Source organism: Haematobia irritans, chromosome 1, assembly GCF_050003625.1.
Source record: "Haematobia irritans isolate KBUSLIRL chromosome 1, ASM5000362v1, whole genome shotgun sequence".
Classification (NCBI taxonomy): domain Eukaryota; kingdom Metazoa; phylum Arthropoda; class Insecta; order Diptera; family Muscidae; genus Haematobia; species Haematobia irritans.
The window spans coordinates 19971079-19990180 of NC_134397.1; the positions used below are offsets into that span (position 1 = coordinate 19971079).

The following is a 19102-nucleotide window of genomic DNA, read 5'->3' on the forward strand; positions in this document are numbered from 1 at the left end:
TCAAATTTTATAACACCTTGATGTATTTTTGTTGTTGTTGTTGACTTGTAAGGTCTTTGGCTATTGTTATTGCTGTTTACAGCAACGACAATATCATATACATATACCTTGAGCTCATCACTTTATTGTTGTTGTTGTATATTTTTCCAAAATTGTTACACTCATTTAAGTCTTGAAAATCTTTCGTTATGGATTTTTGGTGAACACAATGGTCCTAGTGACTGGTTTGCTCGATGGCTGGCGTTTATACCATTTACATCTGCCTTTTTCCCTTATAGCTTAAGTGCATTGTGTTTGCCAGGATATTGCTCTTAGTATTGAGTTTTCTTTGTTTCTGAATGGAAATCCTTGAAATGATCCCGGAAAATTTCATCTATTCATCATCATCATCACCATCATCAGTTACTGTAACAGTTTTGTTTCCTGTACGCTGTGGTGAATTTCGAATTGCTAGAGTTTTGAAAAATATTGAGTTCAGTTAACCAAAGACTAGCATACCTTAAAGACGTGAAAAATAATTCTTTTAAAGAAATAAAAAATAAACTGAAACGTTTTGTTATAAAAGAAATCTACGAAAAAATATATATCGATAAAGTTAGGAAAAATATCGATACAGCAAATACTCCCCCCCCTCCCCACACAAATTGAAGATATCTGAGATCAATATCATCTGCCTTCTCTTTCTAAACATCCAGTTAATGCAATTTGCTTTTTTTTTCGTATAAACTTAACTGTTTTTTGCCAAGCAAAAACAATAACTTATCCAGAAAAAAAGAGAGAATCCAGACCGCGTCGTTTTGCATTATTCCATCCCAATCTCCTTTAATTGTTTTTCACTTAGTGTTCGTTGTTAAGTGTTTTCGTGTTAATATTTTAATCGTTTGCTTTTACAATTTTTTTTAATTAACAAAGATTTGTCTTGTTCAATGATTGTGTAATTTTTTGTTTTAATTTTTTTTTTAAATACATTCGAGATTTTATTTTCGTATTTACCTTTAAATTTTGTTGGTTATCAAACTTCATCAAACTGGATAACAATTCGCTTTTATTAAAATTATTAAATTTAATGTCTTCACCACCGCCCTCGTCGTCTTATTCATCGCCCTCAACATCATCTCTATCAGATTATTCACCCTCTACATCTAGTCCTGAATTAAATTCAAATAACTCATATCCATCACCTTCATCAGCTGGTGGCTCATCGGCCATAAAAATCGAATTTGATCGTAACATTATGGATTTGGTATATCAGCCAAGGTGAGGGGCCAATGATCTAATTTAGAAATAAATGGGAAAATAAAAATGTTAAATGTGCTCTTGATTTGGAAGATTTTTCGCCATTAGGGGGAGAATAATTTTAGAATTTAAAAAATTTGGGAACAATTTTTTTATGAAATAAATATTCAGACTTTGAATTTTTGAAAAAAGACCATATCCTAAGAATTTCGACTTTGAATTGGGACTGTTCTCTAGAATCGAGAGATTTTTCCACATTAAGAGAGAATAATTTTAGAATTTAAAATTTTTGAGAACAAAGTTTTTTTAGGAAATAAATATGCAGACTTTAAAAAAAATGAAAAAGGCCATATCCTAAGAAATGCGACTTTGAATTAGGGCTTGTAAATTCCATTTTACCTAGCTTTAATTTTGAAATCAAATTTGTGTATAACAATAAAAACAAATGAAATGATTTTTAAAATGTATTTATAACCATAATAAATTATGAATATGAATAAAAAAAAAATAATTCCAAACTAACTACAAAAGTTATTGACCCTATGCCTAAATAATTTGATTATCAATTAATTTATAGTTAATCATTCTTTGATAATAATAATATTTGTTTTTTTTTTTATTTTTACTACATTTTTTTTTATCGTTTCTAATTTACTTTATTTTTTTTTTTTTTCTTCCAGATTGCCGGTGAACGAATGTCAGGCAAGTCAAACTGCTAGAGTGACATCGAACCTAAACGCATCCAGTAGTACAATGGCGGTTAGTCGAGTACCCTCACCGCCTTTACCGGAAGTTAATACACCGGTTGCTGAAAACTGGTGTTACACACAGGTATGTGGAATTTTTGCTAAACCGTAAGACCAAAATCTCTAAACGAAATATGATAGCCAAAGATCTTTAATCCTCAAAGAAAGACTTTTTTTCAAACAATAGCTATCGTATTTCTTAAGGAGACTAGTAAATCTTTTTTCCATTTTGGGATTATCACAATAATCCTTATCCCCCATCTTTGTTTTCTTACAGGTGAAAGTGGTTAAATTTAGCTATATGTGGACCATAAATAATTTTAGTTTTTGTCGTGAGGAAATGGGTGAAGTCTTGAAATCCTCTACATTTTCCGCCGGTGCTAATGACAAACTAAAATGGTAAATTCTATCTATATCAAAAACCCACTGGAGGATTTAGTCTAAACTAATCTTTTGTTTTCTTCCACGTTTTTTCAGGTGTTTACGTGTCAATCCAAAAGGTCTAGATGAAGAAAGTAAAGATTATTTATCGCTATATTTATTATTAGTTTCCTGCAATAAATCAGAAGTTAGAGCCAAATTTAAATTTTCAATATTAAATGCTAAAAGAGAAGAAACCAAAGCCATGGAATCACAGAGGTATATATTTAATAAAAACAAAAACCAAATATGTAATGGCCTTTCTAAAAATAATTTATTTCTTATTATTTTACAGAGCATACCGTTTTGTACAAGGCAAAGATTGGGGTTTCAAAAAATTCATACGACGAGATTTCCTATTGGATGAAGCAAATGGCCTTTTGCCCGAGGACAAATTGACAATATTCTGTGAAGTTAGTGTTGTGGCCGATAGTGTTAATATATCTGGCCAATCAAATATTGTACAATTCAAAGTGCCCGAATGCAAATTAAGTGAAGATTTGGGTAACCTCTTTGACAATGAGAAATTCAGTGATGTAACGTTAGCCGTAGGTGGCCGTGAATTTCAAGCACATAAAGCAATTTTGGCAGGTAACTATCTAACTATCTATCTATCAAAAGCATCCCATATTTATAGCTAATCTCATACACAATTTTGTTTGTTTTTCAAATTTCTATAGCTCGTAGTGATGTTTTTGCTGCCATGTTTGAGCATGAAATGGAGGAGCGTAAATTGAATCGTGTCGCCATAACTGATGTTGATCATGAAGTTTTAAAGGAAATGTTACGTTTTATTTATACTGGCAAAGCGCCAAATTTAGATAAAATGGCCGATGATCTCTTAGCAGCAGCTGATAAGGTATGTTACACTTTTTTTATTGCTACATTGCATTGCATTCATTTTTAATACTTTTCATTTCTTTTTACTATATAGTATGCTTTGGAAAAGCTGAAAGTAATGTGTGAGGAAGCGCTGTGCGTTAATCTCTCCGTTGAAACAGCCGCTGAAACATTAATATTAGCCGATCTCCATAGTGCGGATCAATTAAAAGCACAAACGATAGATTTTATTAATACGTAAGTAGTCTAACAAATAATAGCATAATTTATTTATTTATTTGTTGCTGTCAGAAAATATAAGTATTGTATGTATGTTCAAATATAGAGCATCCATTCATTTTCTTGCCTTAACATTGATAAAGAAAAATTAGTTTATCCACCACTTTGTGTATACGGATTAGCATGACACATTTTTTTTTTTGTTTGTTTGTTATATTTAACAATAGGCAAAGATTTTTTTGTTTTTTTATTTTCATTTTAAAGCCAATGAATAGTACTGAGCAGATGTCATATATTATCACTATTTGACATAGGAAATGAAACTTTTTGGCAATGATAGCATTGAGGAAGAAAATTATTTGATGTTTATTTTTGCAAAAATTTTCCACAATTTGTTTTTGCAATTTTTGTGTTTGTGTGTGTGTTTTTTTTTTCTATAGTGGAAAATATTTGTCCATATTTTCGACTTCTTTTTTTAATTTTTTAGGAAAATTAGTTCTTATGCAAATTAGTTATTATACCCCTTGAAATCCTAAACCACACACAAAAAAATTTAACGAAAAATTTTCCAATTAAAATTTTAATAGAGTTTGAAAAAATATTCAATTAAAAATATAATTTATTCAACAAATTTTTTAATTGAAACAAAAATCAATCACAAAAAAAAATAGCATCAATTAATTTTTTAATTGGATCAATTAACTTTTTAATTGGCCTTCAATTAATTTTTTAATTGATGCTATCATTTCTGTGATTGAAGACATTTCAATTAAAAATTAATTGGATCAATTAATTTCGTGATTGAATCAGAAAAAAATTTTTTTGTGTGCATAGAAATCTAAACCTACTGGAAGTTACGTATAAGATAAATATATGACGGAAATTATTTGAAAATTATTTTTGCAAAAATTTTCCACATTATTATTATTTTTTTTAATATAGGAAAATTTTTGTCCATCTTTTTTACGGGTTTCTCCACTTTCTTAATTTTTTTTTGATAGAATTTAAAAAGAAAATTATATGATGTTTATTTTTGCAAAAAATTTCCTCATTTTTTTCTTTTTTTGTATAGTGGAAAATATTTGTCCATTGTTTTTTTCTTAGTTCTTATGAAGATTAGTTATTATATCCCTTGAAATCTAGAAAGTTACGGAGAAGATAAACATTTGTCTGTGGGACGTATCTTAGTTTATCTTCAATGATAGCATTTAAGAAGAAAATTATTACATTTTTTTTGCAAAAATTTTCCACATTTTTTTTTTTTTTGGATTTTTTTTTTAATATTGGAACATTTTTGTCTATCTTCTTTTATGTTTTTTCGCCACGTTTTTAATTTTTATATTTACGTAGATTCTTTATAGAAATCATTTTTTAAACAGTTTTGGATAAACTTTTATTTTTTGCATAAAAAATATCAAGTTTTCAGTGAGCAAAAGCGAAAAACTAATAATGGCATACATCCACGGTTGCAACATTTGTTAGAATTCTACTAAAAAATGGTAGATTTTTTACTGTTTGGTAGATTTTTCAAAATACACTCCTCCGACGTAGATATACTATAATTACTCTTCTATTACTTTTTTTATACGATTTATATTTATACTGAAATTTCCGCAATATTTATATGCACTCAAAAAAACAGTGAACAACTAAGCAGGAAGAAAAGTTTTTGGTTAATTTTAGAAAATTTGGATTATTTTTAGAAAATTTAGATAATTCTTAGATTTTTTTAACAAGCGCTGACGAACACGCCGATATCATTAAAATAAGTAAACATTTTTCGACAAATTCAAGAAAATTTAAAGACATTCACAATATTTATATGCCCTCAAAAAAAAAAAAAAAAAAAAAAACCCACCAGGAGGAACAGTTTTAATTAATTTTCAGATTATTTTTAGAAAATTTATAGTAAATTATTTTTAAAAAATTTTAACTATACAGTTTTACAAACACTGACATCACACCGATATCATAAAAATAAGTAAACATTTTTCGACAAATTCAAGAAAATTTATTAGACATTCACTTGTTAAAGAAAATTTTGTAGTTTGCAGGAAGAAATTGAAGTTCAAAATTGCAAGAATTTCTTTAGTACCATACCAAGTTCAAGTTGGGCGCATTTGTAGTTAAATTTACACAATTTAAAGAAATAATGAACTAATTTTTGAGAAATACGAATTTAGTAAATATTTTGCCCATGTTCGCAAATCTACTTCCAGGTGAATGTGAATCAATTCCATGATTTTGGTGTTCTACAATCCACTTCCACCGGAAGTTTCGTGAAATCAGTTCACTTTTTTTAGTATTATTTTTGAATATTAAAAGGGGATTTTGAGGACACAAAGGCAGCCTTTTATTTCCGAAATACTTCTGAAGAAGAAAAGAATATTTAAGAGAAAAAATATTTGTTTTTCCATACCGACCACAAAAATTTGATAAAAAAAAAACTTAAAATATTTTTTTTAATTGGTAGAATTTTCATAAAATTTTGGTAGATTATTTTTTTTTATTCGAGTGGCAACATCTCATAGACTTAGATAAGCATTCTTAAAATTCTTTTGAAACATAAAACTAATATACAATTTGTTTTTTTTTTTTTTTTTATTTTCCTTATAGTCATGCCACCGATGTTATGGAAACCCAAGGATGGCAAAATATGATCACAACACATTCACATTTAATTGCCGAGGCATTTCGTGCGCTTGCAACACAACAAATCCCACCGATTGGACCACCCAGGAAACGTGTAAAAATGAGCTGAAATTTCAATAGTGTGCAGCACCAATACCAACACAACATCATAGATAATCAAGAAATACAAAAACATTATTATAATAATAGAGATAATAATAAACAAAACTATACTTCTTATTATTATTATAATTATAACAACAACAACAACTACTACTACTACAATTACAACTACAACAACAAGAAAAAGAACATCAACAACAACAGCAGCAGTAACAGCAACAACAAATACTATTATTATAATTATTTCTATTATTATAAAAACAACTACTACAAAATTCACAACCACAACACCAACAACAATAGTTATAGTCGTCTCAGCAATCATAGTAAAAATTTGTCCTTTAAAATTTATTCAAATGTCTTTAATTTAAGCAACATTTTGAAATACAAACAGTATTTGATGTATGAATTCTTAATTCTCCAAAAAGTAGGTCTAATGATTTTCTCAATGGTTTCGTTTTCAATAAAATTGACAAAAATGTTTGATATTTTAATGTGGCAAAAACAACATCACGAAGATCATCATCATTATCATTAACACATGTTTAAAAATCTAAAAATTTCTCCATGGATTTTGATGTAGAAATCCCCCCCGTATAAAATTTGCAATTTTGCATAAATGAACATTAAAAAAAAAACAGTAAAAAAAAACAAAATAATCTAATGTCTGTGTAACTATAGTATTTTTTTCTAAAACAAAATTTGGGTTTTCGGTTGCAATTTACTTCTTCCTATTTTCTCTCTAAGGATTGTAGATTTTCAAAAAAAAAAAAAAAAACAAAAATAATAATTATAATAATACAAAATATCATGAATGTGTTATACAAAACCTAGAGAATAGAAGGATATTAATCTTAAAGCATAGATCGAACCTTCCGTTTACAAATTACCGCCCCCTCCCGCAAACCCCACCTTCATTACCCGAGAAAATCCTAACTTGGATCTTCAGGATTTGGCTTTTAAGCCATAGTAGATCTTGATTTCTTGTAATTTTTCCCATTATGAATGAATCTATCAAATACTGATTACTGTTGTGATTCAAAAATTGAAAACTGTTGCTTAAGGCCAAGGGCTATTGAATTGAAAATGTAGAGACCATGTGAAGACAAGAAAATTAGCTTTTTCTTCTTCCCCTTCCGCACTTCTATATCCACCATTTTTTAATTTTTTGTTTGTGAAAAAAACACATTGACTTGCAGTTTGATTCTCTTTAACTTTACCTATTGATATGGCCTAATTTGTAAGTAATATTTAGTTTGTTTTTACTTTTTGTATTATGAAATTGTTTATGATTTTGCTTTTTATTCTTTTTTACGTTTTTAATTTAATATTTAGTTTTTTTTTTTTTTTGTAATATCTATTATATCATTTTTGTATAGAGACACTGTAAGAACTAGAGAAAACAAGCAAGCAAGCAGCATAAAATAAAGTGTTTTAATCTTATACTTATATTTTTATTGTTAATTTAATAATTGGTTTAACCAAAAGTAATGTTTAATACTAAATATAAAAATAATTTAGACGTTTTTTTTAATTATTATTTTTATCGTTTCTATAACATATATATAAAGAAAAACAACAAACAAACACCAACCCGCCAATTAAGCGTTAAATCAAAACAAATAATACTATGTTTTATTTCCTGCAAACTATAAACAAAAACCCCGAAAAATTATCTTCTGTATTTTTTTATGAATTTGAAATTAATTAAAATTTGTAAATCACTTAAATTTTCTTCCCCAAAAACCCTACCTCCCCCCCAAACACAACATAACTTTAAATAAAATCTATTTCTTTAAAACAAAATTGACATTCTTCTTTGTCTAAATTATATTTTTCTTTTTATTTCATTTTACTTTTTTTCTTTCCTTTTGTTTATAAAAATTCTATTTTTTTGTATTCTATTTTCTAAGTTGTTCTGTATGTTTTTTCTATCCCTTTAAATATTTTCCGTATAGTTTTTTTTTTTAATTGATAATTTGTTTAATTGTATTAATTATAAGTATAATATATATATTTTTTTATTTTAATTTTTTTCGTTTCGTTTCATTTCGTTTTATTTTTTCATATGTGAAAATGTTTATTATTATTATTAGCTTCTTTAAGAAATTTAATATTTTTTTTTTGTAATATTAATTATTAATATTATTAGCTATCTTATTATTAAAACAAAAAATGGAACAACAATCAACCAACCATAAAACCAATAACAGCAACATAAGATAAAAATTGATTTTTAAAGAATATATTAAAAGAAAACAACACTTTTGTGAAAGTAAAAAAAAAAAACTAAAAAAAAACACAAACTATGACTTTTTATTTGGAGTTTCTCGGATTAATGAAATAATATAGCAATGACCCCAATAATGACATCAAGCACATGTCTTTTGAAGGTTTAGGACCTACTCAAAATTATTAACATTTACGGTCATTTTCAACTGGCTCCGTTAGACATTAACTATCAGTTAACAGAAAATAATTTGCAAATATCTTCTCTCCGGTTAGTTTTAACTGAAAAATATCCAGTAGATTTCCATGCCACTAGGACTGAGGAGGAACTAAAAAGATAGCAGTTCTCCAGTTTAGTAACAACAATGAGATTCATGGGTCCGAATCTGAAGAAAGTGGTCTGAAAGAGATCGCAGATCGTACTTCAATTTGAGGGTGTTTATGATTAATGGAATCTTCATGAGCCAGTGTGTAATGGACAGAAAAAAATATCACGAAACTTTTTCCAATTAAAGTCTTAATTGGGTTTTTAAAAAAATATTCAATTAACATTTAATTGATACAACAAATTTTTGAATTGAAACAAAAACGAATGACAAAAATTAATAGTACAGTGAAACCTCTCAAAGGTGGACTCTCACGGTCTCCTAAATTTTGTCCACATTTGGGAGGTGTCCACTTATGAGAGGTTAATTTTAATGTGTTAATATAGCAAACGTCTGTCGACAACTGTTCACTTTTAAGAGGTGTCCGGTTTTCAGAGTGTCCAAGTTTGAGAGGTTTCACCGTATTTGTATTTTTTTTAATTGGATCAATTGATACTATAATTTCTATGATTGACGACATTTTTCGTGATTGAAGGCAAAAAATATTTTTTGTGTGTGATAGTGAAATCGCACTTTTTCTTAGCCAATTGGGCTAGCTTTTCTGCTATTCAGCGCAAAATCAATCCAATAATTCGGCATAGTACAGCCTTTGGTCATTTCACTTTTCTACAGGGTGTCGATTTTGATGGCACCTTGCGATTCTCAGAAAACGGAAGTCATCATTTTTTCGGCAGATGAGAAAATCTTCGCTTCAGAGCATGTTAGACGAGTGAAGTACACTGTTCTATAGGTTGGGTTGTGGAGAATGACAATAATTTTTGAATCGAATTGCTGTCCTCATAGACCACTATAGGTCCCTTGTGTTTTCTCGAGGTAATTTTCGCAACGTCTTCCTGAGGTGGTCTCCTTTAAAGTCACTCAAGAACTTCCATTTTCCCGTCTTCCTTAAAGCCCTGACGAAGGCGAGCAAATCCACAGATGCAACACCATTTGTGGTCCAGAGTGAGCAAATATGGAACCCGTTGCACCGCTAGATGCCTCATTCCCAACATTTTATGTAAGATATGACCCAAGTGTCTACTATAGCGGTCCACCAAAATCTACGATATGGAAGATTTTTATTGGGTCACTTGGACAAAGATCATTAAAACCCAACCACACTGAAACTTGTTAAACCAATATGACATTAGTTGTTGTTGTTGTTGTAACAGTTTATTGTGATTTCACTAATTTTTATGTTATATGCTTTGGTACTTCAGCTTGTAGCAAGATCGAGTAACTCTGCGAATAAGGTGGGGTGTATCGAGAGTGATCTGGTGGTAAGTCGACGCGTGTCATGTGGCTGCAATCATTCACTGATAGATAGGAATTGAGGCGGCTGCATTTGCCTGATCTTAATTGGGCTCAAACGACCCTAGTCTACCGTGGGAGGTCTCTTTCCTTCGGTGCTTTGGGCGGTGGTCGGACTCCGAGAACAGGATTAACCTTGTAGCTTCTTACCGCTTCAGCTACAGTATCCTCCTATTTAAACCTGCCTGGTACGCTGTTTGATCTAGAGGCCCTTTTTCGTAGCACTGGATCTTGTGCTCAAAATGATGTATATCAACCCTTACGTTCCTGGGTGGTGGTTGTGTATCCATGAGATGGTGGTTTGGATGATTACTGCGATAACAACCCAGGAGATATGGCTTTGACAACATGTAGTTGTGTTTATGCACAGGGATGGTCTTTAACTCCACATAAAGGTGATCCAGAAGTGTGACATCTAGTTGCAGTTCTAAGGGCAGCGTTCTGGCCAATTGTTAGTTAATAAGGTTTCTTTGTACACACCTCAAGTGCTGCCGGAAAGTGATTTGAGGACGTTTTTTCTACCGCGGAGCTTATTAAAAATTGCCGTGGCATGGGCAGATGACGTGACAAGGCTGTCGAATCGTTACACCCAGGTGTAATTTGTGGTCGGAATCGTTTCGCCTTCGACACTAGTATGCAACAGCCTGCCAACAACAGTTCTTGAATCGAATTACTGTTCACTTAGACCACTATAGGTCATTGTGATTCATCGAGGTAATTTTCTAAACGTATTTCAGAGAAAAGAACTCAAGAACTTCCATTTGTCCGACTTCCTTAAAGCCCTGATATGGGGGACCACACTGAAACTTGTTAAACCAAGATGACATTAATCATCGTTGGGGAATAATCACCGACGGTACACAATATCCAAAAATTGATTAATTTCGCTTATCATTTTACCATTCAAAAACAAGAATCGAATCACCGACCAATATTGCCCTTCTTCCAATAGCCAGACACGCGTTTTTTTTTTGCCTAAAAAGTAACGATTATGCGAAAAGCCAAATTTGACTTTAGAAAGTAGGGCGGGGCCGACTATATAATACCTTAAACCACCCCTATTGAATTAGTAAACATAAGCATATGTGGGGTATCATTGGTATAGGTTCGAGAGATAAACCACATTTCCATATTTAAGAACAATCTGAACAGTAATGTCTGCTATTCGGATCTATAGTTGATTTTGCACCTACAGAGTTAGTATGTCCCTAATATTGAGTCCATTATTAAAATAGGAGGAATTCGCCCAATTTGTAACATTGGTTAATAAATAAGAGTAAGAGTAAATAAGAGTATAAGAGAAAACTATATCTAAATCTGAACCGATTTGGATTATATTTTGCCGGTTCGCTTGATATAACGGGAGATTACCTAATACGGAATTTGAGTAAGATCGGTTAATAAATGAGGCCACTATGGCCAAAAATGAGATTAGGAGAAATTTTTGAAAATCGGGCGCTACATATATATGGGAGCTATATCTAAATCTAAACCGATTTGGATGATATTTTGCAGGTTTGGTTAATACCACAGAAGGTTACTTTGTTGTAAATTTGAGTTACGATTGGTTAATAAATAAGGCTATTATGAACAAATTTTGGAAAATCGGGCGATACATATGTATGGAAGCTATATTTAAATCTGAACCGTTTTCAATGATTTTTTGCACATATAGTTAGTACTACAGAAGATTAGAGTAAAACAACTTTGAGTAAGATCGGTTGATAAATAAGGGACTTATGGCCAAATTTAGAAAAATTGGGCGATACCTATATATGGAAGCTACATCTAAATCTGAACCGATTTCGATCAAATTTGGCACACTTAAAGGATGGTAAGTAGGATTACTTTGTGGCAATTTTGAAGCTGATCGGTTAGTAAATGAACGCAATCTGGCCCCATTTATCGAAATCGAGCGATACATATATATGGGAGCTATATCTAAATCTGATCCGATTTCCTTGTGCCAAAACAAAAACACCTTGTATCAAATTTCATCAAAATCGGTTAATAATTGCGACCGTAATCTTGCGAACAACTAATACATGGACAGACGGAAGGACGCCAAGGGTTAGATCGAGTCAGGAGGTGATTCTGAGTCGATCATATCAATATATATTAAAATCAATATTTCTGGTAGGCACATTTTTTGGCAGATCAAAGTTATTATACCCTGATTACTATGTGGTTTAGGGTATAAAAAAATCAACTACAGCGCCTCTAGTGTGGAATAGCGGAAAAATTCAACTAACAGTAATTTCGTTTATCAATGTTCCAATTTAGGATATTTTTTCCGAGTAAACTGTCTGACCTTTTTGTCTTACGCGACCCAGAACAAAGAAATTCCAATAAACTTGATTTTATCACGCTGTACACAAAATAACACCATCAGAAGGCCAATGATTTGAAAAATGTACATGGTCATAACTAGAATCCACCCCCATAATTTTCCCTCAAATTTTGAATGCATTTAAATTAATATTGAATAAGGAAAAATAAAACTTGAATCTTGAACTCGAGCTCATATATTAAATTGCAAAATTGAGAATATAAAACATTTAAATCTATACGATTTAATTTAATAACTATAATACAAAATTCGTATATTAACAAAAATTAACACACTTTGGTACAATATAAAAAAAAATGACGGCCCCTACAAAGTGCCATTAAGGATAAGGAATTCTATACGACAATACGAATTAAGCAAATTTTTATTTGTTACCATGCTACATACGGCGAAACAAACTAAAACCAAAGATCGGACTTTGATTGCATTTAGTAAAAGTGTTGTAACATTCAAAAAACACGTTCTACATCAAACCATCTGATATTGAGCCTTTGCCAGTTTTTAACCACCGATTTGTGTAGCATGATATTTTATAAAAGATATACAACAAACTTATAAAATAATGCTAATCCTAATTTTGGGCGAAAAAAATTAGCAATAATAACTTACAAATTATTTCTTTTCCTGCTCATCCAGGAACTGCTGCAAAAGAGCAGAATCTATAGGTATAGTAAGTTGTTCTGAGCCATCAACGCTCCGTTTTGATTTAACAAGTTTATGGTCTAAAAATTCTGTTAACTGGGCTCTCAGAGCAAGATCCGAACTAACCAAAAAGGCTTCGCGACAACTCCAATACAAATCTTTGAAGGGCATACCTAAATGGGGATATAAGAAAAACATTCATTATGAAATAAAAATGTCATATCAGTTATGAATGAATTTAGCAGTACCTTGGTAATTAGGATTTCCCTTGTTTTTCAATTGATGCTTAACAATTATCATGTAAATGCCTCGTGTGTTGGTGGTCAACGATAGGAATACACTTCGCATGGAAGACAATGCTAACTCTCCAGAGTTCTGTACCAATAATGAATTTTCAAATGCTGTCTCATCGGTATAGGGCAACATTGTGGTACAATCCCACCAAGAGAAATTGTAATTACTTAATTTTGTTTGATCCCATACTAGAAAAGAACAAAAGGATTAATAAAGGTACCTAATGAACATTTAATAGAAACTCACATAAAGGCGTATTAATGTGATCCACAGAAGCTAACAAATGAATGTTGGGTACCTTTGCCAAACGGGATAATATCGATTGGGCCTTACCATTTCTCAACATGGCACCATCTAAATTGTGAACAATCAGATATAAATGTGTCTCTGGAATTAATGAGAATTCTTCTTCGATCATATCAGCAGCCTCATGAGGATTACTAGGACTAATACCAGCATCTAGTATATCATTAGTAATACTGTCTAATATATCCTTTAATGTTAAACTTGGAAAGAATCCATTGATAACCAATACTGGTTGATTGGACAAGACATCACGGTGAAAGGCTTGCAATAATTGACGTTTTGACCCCAGACCATACAACAAGAGATTGTAGCCTTCATTCAATATATACAACCATTTTGGAAAGTATGATTTATATTCTTCCATAATAGCATTAATGGAATCTTCATGCTCGCTCGAAAGTTTCATTTCGGCCAAGAGAGAAAATAGACGATCAGCTGGCAGGCGAGGATTCTTAAGTCGATCTAATGTATGGTCGGAAGTGAGAATTTTTCCACTGGAATGAGATTGAAAATAGCTCTCGCACTCGGGTACATAATCTGCTGATTTTTTTACTCGAGCCGATTGCTTTAATCGTGCCGCTGAAGGTGTTTTAGGCAAAATAGGCACAACAATAGAGCGTCTACCTTTACATGGTGTTTTTGGTTCATCGTCGTCTTCGTTATCGGATCCTGAAGAATCATTTTCACTTGAGCTATCGCTGCCTGATGGCTGAAAATCACTTTCATCTGCAGAAAAATCTGATCCCGAATTGTCTTGTACAAGTTTAGCAATTTCTATTAGATACAAACGACATGATTACTTTCGAGATTTTAGTATTGTGTCCTTCGGTCATCATACTTACGGGTTTTAACTTTACTTCTCACTCGAGATGGTGTTTTAGGCTCCAAAGTGGATTTTCTTGCCCTCTTACCATCTGGAGTCTTACCAACACGTCCGGGCGTTTTAGGGGTCTTCGGAGTAGCTGGTGTTTTTGTATTCATAGCAGCTAATACCATAGCACCTTTCTTCTTGGGTGTATTGAAACCAAACATCATTTTTCCCGCTACATCAACTTCTTCCTGCAATAAAGCTAATTCATCTGCTTTCGGCTTTATCACTGCTCCATCAACACTACTAGAATCATTATCATCTTCTTCATCCTCATCATTATCGGTAAAATCATTGTTTTTAGCTGTTCTCTTGCGATCAATTTTCTTTCCAGTGATTGTGTCAACTACATAGTCCCCACTAAGAAACTTCTTGGTAGGACTGGAAATTCGTCCCGACCGCCGGCGTTGTTCCGGCTCAGGAACATTTTCCTCGCTAGAATTCCCCACCAATACTTCAACAACGCTCTCATCATCATCTGTTGTTGTTGTATTGGTGTTGTGCATAAGATTTTCTACAGCCTTGAGATTTGATGATGGGACTCTTTTTTGTGGAGTTTTGTAATCCTTCTCATTACGTATTCCCGATTTAGTGGGTGTTGACATTTTAAATGCACAGTACGAGTAAAGGCTTCAATGATGATTGTATCTCGGAGGATGTTTACAATTCCTTTTTGTTGTTTCTAAATTGCGCCAACTGCTTGGCAACAGAGATGTTCATAGCAGTGTTACCATTTTAGCGTTTTGCAGCTAAATTTAACATTTTCTATTTAGTCGCAAAATTTTCATTTAGCATACATAGAAAATAATATTTAGTGGTTTCAATGACGATTGATTAATTTTATAGCTAATTCGGGCAACTAAAATTTACATTTTTTTAAATCAATCAAAATTCTAATTGAAAAAATATTCTGTGCAGTTTTTTTTAATTTGTTTCTTTTTTTAATAACGCATATTTTTAAGGCAGCATTGAATACAAAAATTTGAATATATTAAAATTTTGTTATTGTTCTTAAAAAAAAACGTAAAATTGTAACATTATTTTATGCCAAGAATTGGCAAATGATTTGGTTTCAAAACTTTGTAGGTATGGTCACACTGGATGTTAATCAAAGCAGGGTGACACAAAGAAACATAAAATATTATTGTGCTTACAATGGGTGCCTCATATCGGATTAAAAGCAGCGGAGATTTTATAGGTAACAAGCCACCCAATAAACACAGGAATAGCGTTTTTCAAATGCAACAACTTTTCAGTTTGAGGGTAAATATAATTTTCAACATAAATTCAACTTGACCTGAAATAGCTCATCTTCAATACATCTTCAAATTGTTTGCGAATTACTTCCAATTTGCCAAAATGTTGACGAAATCTTTGAAAAGGTGTTGAAGGTAATATGAGAAAACTTTGACAAAACACTACCCTAAAATGCAACGAAAAAACCATGTGGTTTTCAATACTTATTTGTGCAACGAAGTTCGTGGTCAATTGCAAGAAATAAAAAAATGGAAAATTTTAGACAAATAACCAAATAGTTTATAAAAATAGGTAAGTAAAAATAAAAAATGAAATAAAACTTTAAGGAAGTCACTAAATGTATATCTCTTTGCAGAAAACTAAAATTATGGATTCTACGTTCTTGAAAACATTAAAAAGCTGACCGATGAAAAAATGGTGGACAATTAACTGGAACTGCTTCAAATAGTTTATAATAATTGGTACGTCAATATGAAAAATTAAATCAACACTTTAGAGAAGTCACTAAATTTAAAACTCTTTGCAGAAAACTAAAATCTTTGGATACTACATTCTTGCAAACAATAAGAAGCTGACCAATGAAAAATGAGTGGCTTATCGACAAGAAAAAGTTTCCAGAAACATTACAAGTGCAACCAATTAAAATAGTTAAAAACAACAAATTGTTGAAATCAACAACTTCTGGATGAAAATGTGCATCACATCGTCAGTTTAATTCATATGCTATTATCAGTTTAAAATGGATATTTTGTGAATTCCTTCTCCTGGAAATCAATTCTAACACGCGGTCCAGTACGTTCCAAATTTCAAATTGCCGCATGTTAATAAATTTTAATTCTGTTTTATGACACCAAAAGAAAGGAAATTATCAATGCAAAAGTGTTTACTAATAAGGTGGGTATTAAGTTCGAGTTTAGCCGCTAAAATCGTCATTTTTTCACGATTACTTTTCTTTTATAATCTACTTTAAGGAATACAAACTTTGTGAAAATTTGCGTTGGGCTTTTCCCCATCAAGTTATAATAAAATTTGCGACAAATATTTATAATTTTATGCCTTTTTGTTAAAAATTTAGTTTTCACTTTATCGATTTTAGCGGCTAAACTCGAACTTAATACCCACCTACAATGTTTAAGATATTTAAAGTTTTGTTGTTTGTTTTTGGTTCTTATTTGTTGATATGTTTAATAAGATTATTATTTATCAATTGGTATTGTAGTGTATTATTATATATTTTGTTTTGATGAAAACGAATAAATTATACAAAATGCATAGAATTTTGGCTTTGACTTTCAATTTGAAGTGGGGATATCATTCATACAAATTTAGATTGAAAAGTATTTGCAACGATGTTAATTTTGAATTTGACTCGGATCGAAAATTGTTTGACAAATTATTGAGTAGCGATGCATTTCAATTTGAGGATAACACTTGAGATATTATTGCTAATGTGTTGAATTTCAGTGTTGAGGGTAATGTCTGTTTTTTGTTGAGAACGCGATTTTCTCAACAATTTCTCAACTTGAATATAACCCTAATCCTTTGAAAAATGTTTGAAAAATTGTTGAAATTTAGCATTTTTCAAACGTTTGTGTTTATAGGGCAACAAATGTTTTTATCTTCATTATCATGCACGTATGTGAGGCGAAGGAAGTTAAATTATTTGTAAATGAAATGAAATTAGTAAAAGAAATTAATAACAATACTTTTAATTCTCCCAGTCAAAATTTAATTGCTATTTTTGATTGTTTTTGTGTAGAAAATCTTTAAATTCGTCTAAACGACTTTTGATATTTTGAAAATCGATTTAAATAGACGAATTTACTTTCGATGCTGGCCAAAATCAGCTAATTCACTTTTATCGAAATTGTCGGAAAGGGTTACGTATAAACACACTAATAGAAAAAGTTTTCTAAATAGAATGTTGCCAAAGAACGGCCTAAGACTATAACGCCCATTGTAAACATATGCGGAGTATCTCTCCTCCTTTTTATAACGAAAACACATAGACAAGCTTTGCACCATCGCCAGCTTTACTGAGGGAAGATAAACCTGGTTGATTGGACAAGACATCACGGTGAAAGGCTTGCAATAATTGACGTTTTGACCCCAGACCATACAACAAGACATTATAGCCTTCATTCACGTCAGCTTTACTGAGGGAGAAAAATTTTTTGGTATGTGACCGAAACTAGGATTGAACCCATGAACCTTTGTACAAAATGCGTACATAATAATATAATAAAAAAAAATCCTAAAATAGTTGTATATTTATAAGATTTTTTCTCTTTTGTTTTTCATTTTAATTGAATTGTTAAGAACCCATCGGAACCATTTTCAAAATTGTTTGCTGGGTATGTGACAGAGATAATACAAAAACCACGTTGATCGAAATTTACTACATTTTCTTTATTTAAATTGATAGCTAGTGGCACAGCATGATGCAGCAAGCACAACTTAAAATATAAAATACCATTTCCAAATACCTACTCACAGACACACCAGGAGCTCCCCACATTATTGACTGAATTACACATTTTATCTAAAACTAGTCCTTGTCCCCTCTACGGAAAATGCAAAATAGCAACAAGAACTTGATATTGGTAGTACGCAGTGGGACATCTTCAATCGGAAGGAAAACTTAAATGTTTAAATGCTAAGCCGGCCACACTATTGAAAATTACTCAAAAAAATAAACAAATTCACAACAAAGTTAACATGGATATTTTATTGTGTTGTATTTGTAACGACGAGGCGTAAATTAGTAGCTCAATTTGAATTGAAAATAGAGAGAGAGAGAAGAACAAGTTTTCTGTTTACCTAAAGAAGCACAGTGGCATGAATAAGGAATTATGTAGATTGTTTCCTAATATAACTGCATAAATAAAAGTTTAGTTTTCTACAAATTGTATTGCTTGTACTATACACTCATAAAAAATGTTTGATTTTTAGAAGGTCGATAAAAGGCGAAACATTTTTTTCCACGATGAACAAATAAAACAACCTTGTCAGCAAAAATTTTCTCTTTTTCTTGTTTCCGAGTGTTTTTGATGACAATATAGCAATATTGTCAATACTCTACATTGAAAAGAAATAAAATTTTGACAAAATTTTCTATAGAAATAAAATTTTCCATTCTTTTTGTTTTGTTATTGTTGGTTTTGTTCTTTAAGCATTGTTGTTGTTTTTTTATTGCAGCTTAAAACCATACATTGACTAAACTACAAGTGTAGCTTAACCAACAGAGGAAAAGAATGTTTGTCAA

The 19102-nt window shown here is 31.2% G+C and overlaps 2 protein-coding genes and 2 long non-coding RNA genes across 7 annotated transcripts in view; 2 read left to right on the forward strand and 2 right to left on the reverse strand.

Annotated features, from left to right (window-relative positions):
- rdx (BTB/POZ and MATH domain-containing protein rdx) overlaps positions 1-8021 on the forward strand; it is a 358647-nt gene extending 350626 nt beyond the window's left edge. For 3 of the 4 annotated variants that reach the window (XM_075289525.1, XM_075289524.1, XM_075289522.1), the window contains 7 exons: positions 1917-2067; positions 2260-2381; positions 2460-2621; positions 2698-2993; positions 3083-3261; positions 3337-3479; positions 6078-8021. In XM_075289525.1, coding sequence (XP_075145640.1) covers positions 1990-2067; positions 2260-2381; positions 2460-2621; positions 2698-2993; positions 3083-3261; positions 3337-3479; positions 6078-6222 — 1125 coding nt within the window. In that variant the 5' untranslated portion in view covers positions 1917-1989 and the 3' untranslated portion in view covers positions 6223-8021. Of the gene's footprint in view, positions 1-825; positions 1258-1916; positions 2068-2259; positions 2382-2459; positions 2622-2697; positions 2994-3082; positions 3262-3336; positions 3480-6077 lie in introns of those variants that run through there. The other variant, XM_075289523.1, reaches the window with a different exon arrangement.
- On the reverse strand, positions 105-614 carry LOC142220410 (uncharacterized). Its single transcript, XR_012717867.1, has 2 exons — positions 499-614; positions 105-430 (listed from the first exon to the last, which is right to left on the reverse strand). It is a non-coding gene; the product is annotated as an uncharacterized LOC142220410 (long non-coding RNA).
- A 4601-nt stretch (positions 8022-12622) lies between the features above and the next one.
- On the reverse strand, positions 12623-15302 carry Orc2 (origin recognition complex subunit 2). The gene is made up of 4 exons (XM_075289527.1): positions 14555-15302; positions 13653-14486; positions 13361-13594; positions 12623-13285 (listed from the first exon to the last, which is right to left on the reverse strand). Exons 1-4 carry the CDS (start codon positions 15183-15185, stop codon positions 13083-13085), a joined length of 1902 nt encoding a protein of 633 aa, XP_075145642.1. The 5' UTR covers positions 15186-15302; the 3' UTR covers positions 12623-13082.
- Positions 15303-16182: 880 nt separating this feature from the next.
- On the forward strand, positions 16183-16719 carry LOC142237756 (uncharacterized). Its single transcript, XR_012722567.1, has 2 exons — positions 16183-16298; positions 16364-16719. It is a non-coding gene; the product is annotated as an uncharacterized LOC142237756 (long non-coding RNA).
- The last annotated feature ends 2383 nt before the right edge of the window (positions 16720-19102 follow it).